Here is a 7280-nt window from a genome sequence, read left to right on the forward strand (position 1 = left end):
AGTGTTTCACTTATGTCAGAAATACTTTTGGGGAAGTATAATTGGTGTAATTTCTCTGCTACTTAGACACATAACTAGACGAACAGTGACCACGACAGCTAGAAATCGATAACAAGCAGCTTATCATGTGTGACTACGCACATTCTTGGGTGTTATTGTTTACATTATTTGAAGATTCCAATAACAATGCCAGAAGAATATTCGTCTGATGGCAATGTAACCCAAGCTGGAAGGGTCAAAGATGAGAAAAAAGGAAACCTGTAGACACGAAAAAATTCTTGAGTCACTATTTACTACATATATACGGAACAATTATCAACATTCTTGAAGGCTAGCAAACATCGTTTGAAAGTTAAGGCATGTTTGTAGGTGTGTTCTGCAAAGATTATGACGAGCAGAGGCTAAGGCTGATGAATGTGGGGCAGAAGCTAAGACACAAAAGCAACAGTGAGAAAACAGTAACAATGTTAGTTGCGACATTAAAAAAAAAGCAGTTAAAAGATGTTCAACGTCAGTTACAACAATAAGAGTAAGGGAGGAACGAACAGTAGAATTAGCAAACATTCCAGCAATAACAGCTGCAGCAAACGTCAGCCTTAACAGCTGTTGCTGTAGCAATATTAAATAAAATAGCATTAATAGTAGCAAGAAATAGTATTAACACAAACGCTTATATTTATGAGGATAACAACAGTAGCAATAATAACGATTTTTTATTAGTAGCAATAACAAGCTTAATGACATTAACAAGACTAATAACAGCGACAAAACCAGAACAGCAATCCGAATGATAAGCATTGATAGTAAGACCATTTGAAATAGCAACATTTATTATTTGCAACAGATTACATGACAACAAGCCATCAAAATATTAGACTTCTGTTTGAGCCAACACGAATGACCTCCCTTTAATCAGTTTCAGTCTTGCTGTTGGTGACGTCATTCTATCAAAATGGCGGATACAGTCGGCTTGCTTAAACGGGAACATGCAGGTAAGTGAATTAACTTCAACAGGGTGCTTTTTACACACGCTAAAACAACATTATGATATTCCCGATAAAGTGATTGACAATCGACGTTTGTAATGAATATTTATACTTGTCACGTAATTTGTTAAGATGACAATATTTTGAAGAATTTTTTTTGCATCATCAAATAAGAAGGAAGGCCTTCAGCTACTCCCTTCGATTTTTTTTTAGAGATCAGCTTTGAATAAAAGTTATCTACGAAAGTGATAAACTAATAAACAATATAAAACGATGTGCTCAACAAATGAGTGTGTCAAATAAAACTATATTTCACCCAACTTGGGCCTCAGACCCATAACTCAAAGGTTATTACAATGTTTTTACCAATTAGTCGAGATGTGTCTACTTTGTGAATGACTAAAGAAACACGCAAGCATAAAATTACGAGCGAAAAAAGAAAAAAAAAAAAAGATTACCAAAGAATATCTTCTGTTATTTCAATTCTTTCTTCGCTGCAGAGATTACTGTCAAAAAATGGGGAGATGAAAACTGCTTCGCACTAAAATTACGTAGGTTTATTCATATTTCATGGATATGTATTCATTAAACTTTCTTTAAAGCTTTATGTGAAATGTATAAATACATTTTATATACCCGAAGTTTCTGTAAAATCTAAAAAGAAATTAAAAAATTAAAATAAGTGGATAAATACGCGCGCGCGCACACATAGAAAAAGTAAGAAAATATTGTGTCAGCTATTTGACTTTCACTAATAGAATACCCGGCGTTGCCCAGACTGGAGAGGAGCTGTAAATAGACCAAATTATTTTTAATGAACGCATTTTCTATTTAATAAAACACTGTTGCATTTCTCTCGAAATGTTATCGTTCATTTAAGAAATTAATTTGCTTCCCAATACGTCTCTAGCAGTCCAGTGTCTTAATGCACTAGTCTACAGATAGGCACTCAATATTTATAGTATATTTCGTAATTTCTGGAAATAACATATCCATTTCACACATATTAGATAAGAACACAGAATTAAATGAACCTGAAATACAGTTTATTTCATTTGGAATGTAATTGAAGGTTATATATCGTCTTATGTTGTTGAGATATACGATCTTTATTTTTCAAATTAAAATAATTTGAAATATTAGTGATGACCGTAGTGTCGGAAGGTAAATACCCATGGAAATAAAATCGTTCATATGTGGAGACTGGAGTGCTTGGAGGAACCTCACACTTTCACATATTGGAACAGCAATACAATCAGTGATAAAGAAATAAAATTAATATTTCTGATGAACCCCAGCTTATGTGATATTAGATCTGTACCGATCATAGACTTGGCAGTACTGAGTATTGTCATGTTATCATCTTAGAATACTTAAAGCTTTTTGTTTTAGCAATAGAGGCATAAATAAAAAGTTCCAATAACTGAACAGCTTACGTAAAACTGGCCATTAGAAGAGCAGTATTCTACAAGATACAGTCCTGCAAGTATCAATATTTACCTTTGGATTTATTGATTAATATGGCAAAGTTTATGCGTTCTGGAAACTGAAGTCTACTAAACTGAAAAGACATATCTGTTAGTATGGCTTATCTGGATATAATTGCATCCTCTTTTAGTTAATTCAGTGAGAATGATAGAAAAAATATTGTAGGTGACTTGTAATATAATCTATTAATCTTATACAATTGCATAACTGCAGTATTACTGGAGATTATTTGTTTTTAATTGAAGTGTGTGTGGTAGTAGACCTAAAGATTGTTAGGAATTTAAAAACTCTGCAGGAACTGTTTTCTGATCCACAACAGTGTTTATCATTTTGTAGATATGACTATTTCTTGGAAATACTTGCAATAGCTCCCAAATGATATTGTAGACCTAGACATATTTTTTTTTGCACAGTCACTTGTGTGTCAGTAATGTTGTGGATTGAGAAACACCAAATTCATGGCTCTGTCACTACCAGAATGAAATCTTCCAGTTTGTCATAAATTTTTGGCAAAGTGACCAGATTGCTGATCTTCAAAATAATTCACTCTCCTGTAGTAGGCTGCAGATTTTGAGTTGGGCCCAAAGCAATGATGGTTTAAGGCCAACTTGGATTTCATTACCATTTGTTGTTTTGGGGGATAACTGTTAGGATTTAACAGGTCATTCGACAATACTTCTCTCATCTGAGATCTATTTTCATGCAATTCCTTCAGTGACTTATCTTGGGTCTCCAGAAATTTCTCATGAGCCATAGTGCATCACCCCAGGCAATCATTTGGTATCTCTTATTGAATTCTTGGTGATGTCGCAAATAGTTGCATCATTTAGGCCAGGGGTCACCAAACTATGGCCCACGAGCCAGATCCAGCTCATAAAGTCAGTTCATCCGGCCTGCTCCCGCACTATACCTTCTGTGTATGTACCTGCAATGAGAGTTCATTTGCCTCTGGTATTGCATCAGTGTTTGGAATAGCTTATGTCTGTGAGCAAACATTTTCAAAATGGAAGTCAGCACATCGAACGATGTTGAACATTTGAAAGCAATTCTCTTGGTTGGATGCAACAATTCCAAAGCAAATATTGATGATATCTTAAAAGGTAAACAATAGTTTCACAAACCTCATTAACCTTTTTTGCTGCTTATTTTGTGAGATTCGGATTTGTGTGTGCTGGGTGTGATATAACTATCTTATTGCTAATGTCGCCTTCTTTGATAACTTTTTGGTAAATAAATATGTTGGTTGTCTTTATTCACTGTATTGTATTGAACAAAATGGTTATGTGTCCCGCACTTGTCATTCTCTCACTTATCTGCCTCCCGCCCCGTGAATAACGTTTCGTGACCCCTGATTTAGGCTAACAGAATCTGAATGTTGTACAGTCCTCAGGAAGGAGTGTAACTTAAATAGCTCTACCCTTATGTAGATAGACTTTGTCATGATATAAGATTAAGAATGACTTTCCATTTCTACCATGAGTATCAAGGAAGTATGTTCCAACTTCTTATCCTGTCAAAAATAGAATAGACTGTCCTCTTGCCTGAGGTGAGTTTGGGTTCATTAGCGTTTTATGATGACTTTTTCAAAATTACTGTTAATAGATATTGACTTGATTGTTTGAAGTTTTTGGTCATTTATTTCCCTAAGGCATTTTGATGAGGGCTGCCTTTTAGATTTCATCTCTACACTCTATGTCCATGCTGGGGTACATATGTTGAGCTTGATGCTTGAAATCTTTGGCAAGATCATCACAACATTTGAACCAAAGTTGAAGCAGGTTGGATGTTTCACAGAAGTTTAGCAGCATGGTGAAAAGATCACTAAGACTCTTGACTGTTTGAGTCTTTTGACTCTGTTGCATCAGCAGTAGCTCTGCATAAATTAAGTCATTTACTAACCAGAAATATCTTGAGAGAGACAGCGACTCAGAGTAGCAAAGCTTTCACTGAAGAGCAAAAAGAAGCGGTTATAATATTAAAACAAAGAAATTCAGCAATGTAGTAGTAGCAAGATGGAAGCAATAACCACATACAAAAGAAAATGGAGAAGATGGATGTACACACACTTTCTCAAATATATATGATGTATCAATAGATATATATATGATGTATAAATAAATATATAGGTATATTTTTGCTTTTGCAGTACTTTACAAAGATACTGCTTTTGCTTCATTGTATAACTCCTTGTATAACTAGATTAAATATCCGGGTGGTAATTGCAACTGACCTCCCTGGATAATTTGAGCATCTCTGCAACTTTCCCTCTCTTCATGTCTTTGATCACCTTATCTACCATGCTACTTGAATTACTCGTCCTTCTGTTGAGGTAGCCTTTCTTTATCATATACATATTATACATTCTCCACATTCAACAGCCTTTCATAATAGTACTATCACATCATTTTCTTCCATATCACTGGCAAATATATCTTCATCATTCTGAATACACTTCTGGCCAGTGACATCTCTGTTCATTTTCATACACTATCTTGCGATCCTGGACACTTCACACCTCTGATTCTTGTGTTGCAAGACATGTGTAAATCTTGTCTTTTCTGCCTCACCCAAAGCCAAATATTTCTGTTGCATAACTGCCCATCTAGCCATTTGGTAATGCCCCCTACTACTATTACTTTCCCCCCCAATTTTCCAAGCCAGTTTCTTAGTCTTTACTGCCATATGAACTGTATCATTCCACCATCATGTTGCTTTTGGCTTGGTTGGGACTTTTCTCTTGCCACATGTCTGTTCATGCCTTAAGTAAATCATTTCCTAGAAATTCACTGCTTTCAACTGTGCTCCAGGTATCTATATCTACCTCCCTACAGTCATATATGTCAGTTACAATTTCTCTAAATCTGTTCTCAACTGCAGATCTTTTAGTTTCCATATCTTCCTTTTTCCTGTTGTCATTCATTTGTGTGTCTGCCTAACTCTGACCTTGAAGTAACTAGCCTCCAATCTCTATCGTGTAGTGAATCTTCACCGGGAGACATCTCTTTTCCTGTTGAGAATGTAATCTATCTGACTTGCATGTATGCCAGGTCTGTAGGTGATAAGGTGGTTGGCTGGTTTTCTAAAGCGTGTGTTGCAGATTGTTGGATCCATTGTCTCACAGAATTCCAGGAGCTATACACCCTTCTCATTTCCCTCACCATATCTATAGCCTCTATGTATGTTGTAGAAGCCATTGGCATGCTGGCCAACATGACTGTTGAAATAACCAACCACAAGAATGAAGTTGCTGTCAGTCTTCATTGAGGCAGTTTGCAGAAGGCTCTCATAGAAGCTGTCCTTCTGCACTTTTGTTAATCCTATCAGTGGGGCATATGCTGTATAACTAGTCTCAATTATCCTATCATGTATCCTGACTACCTCAGTTACTTTTACTATCCATTTTTCTGCCATCAGTATGTCTATTCCACCCTGCAGGCGCTATTACTTGCCTAGAAGAATTTGTATCACTTTCTTGCTTGTGATAAGTTTGGTTGAGGATCTTTTCCATCTTACCTCTTGTACACAGCATACGTGTACTTATCTCTACTTTGGCATTACCACAATCTTATCAGATCTACTTTTCATTGTGCCTACATTTATGGTTGCAGCCATGAAGTTTAGGGTGTATCTTTGATGGGAAGTATGTTTAATCCATTACTGTATGAATATGTCTGCATCTGTGAGGAATAAGAAAGGTTGTGCAATGGTTTATCAGCTGTTGGCAGATTTACACTCATTATTATGTTTGTCCTTACATTTAATTTACCATCATTCATTCTTATTCACACTTGTTGCATCTACCACAAAGGTGTAGTTTACAACTATTATCAAATAATTACAAGTATTCCTAATTCATTAGCATTTTCAGTGTCATGTGCATTTGCATTTCCATTTTATTACTGTAGTTTGTAGGATACTGATATAGGCAAAGAGGATGGGAGGGGTGTGTGGAAGAAAAATTTCCATTATGGGTGGTGGGGCATGACAGCTCTCTTGCCATGCACCTGCCCTTTCCATGGCCAGTGAGCTGCATGCTCACATGAGAGAAAGAAATATTAATAAGGCGGTAGACCGTGAGATGAGGTGGTGAAGTATGATCTTGAGATGTTGAGTCTTGCGGAGCTGATAACAAGTGATCGAGACCTTTGGCATGTTTGAGAAGACATGTTGATCTAAATGAAATCCTAGTTATGGCCAGTGCTGTTGACATATAGCAGGCACCAGTACACTCTGTGGAGTGGTTGGCATTAGGAAGGGCATCCAGCCATAGAAACCAAGCCAGAACAAACTGGAGCCTGGTGCAGCTTTCCAGCTTACCAGCTCCAGTCACACAGTCTTAGCCATGCCAGCATGGAAAAAAGGACACTAAATGATGATGATGATGAAGGGGCATATTAGATAAAGGAAGACGAAAGAAAAGGGGAAAAAAGGCAGCTTTAATAGTAGAATGCAAAATGAATGAAATGACAAATTAAAGCTAAGAAGACAGATTTGTGCTTATCTTGACATTTTTGATTATCACAGAGCAATGTCTAGTAGCAACCAAGTTTTTGGAAATATGAAACAGGATGACCTGTGGTGTTTATAAGAGTGGGGTGACAAGAAACTGGAGGAGATGGCCAGAGCTTGAAATCATGGTGATATGGGAATGTCTGGCTTTTTCAATTTTTGATTATTTTTCTCATTGGTACGGAGTTTTACGATTTTCATTCATTTGCCCACTTTCACCTTTATGTTTAAGTATGCTGTGACATTGCCTTGAAGGATATATATATATATATATATATATATATATATATATATATA

General features: G+C 36.2%; 1 protein-coding gene across 18 annotated transcripts in view; it reads left to right on the forward strand.

Annotated features, from left to right (window-relative positions):
- Nucleotides 1-616: 616 nt before the first annotated feature.
- Nucleotides 617-7280, forward strand: part of LOC106874170 (ensconsin) — a 310838-nt gene continuing 304174 nt past the window's right edge. For 4 of the 18 annotated variants that reach the window (XM_014921808.2, XM_014921815.2, XM_014921807.2 and 1 more), the window contains exon 1: nucleotides 651-992. In XM_014921808.2, the coding sequence (XP_014777294.1) occupies nucleotides 953-992 (40 nt within the window). In that variant the 5' untranslated portion in view covers nucleotides 651-952. Of the gene's footprint in view, nucleotides 993-7280 lie in introns of all 18 variants that reach the window. The other 14 variants (XM_014921803.2, XM_052975460.1, XM_014921809.2 and 11 more) reach the window with 10 other exon arrangements.

This window comes from Octopus bimaculoides, chromosome 21 (genome assembly GCF_001194135.2).
Source record: "Octopus bimaculoides isolate UCB-OBI-ISO-001 chromosome 21, ASM119413v2, whole genome shotgun sequence".
Classification (NCBI taxonomy): domain Eukaryota; kingdom Metazoa; phylum Mollusca; class Cephalopoda; order Octopoda; family Octopodidae; genus Octopus; species Octopus bimaculoides.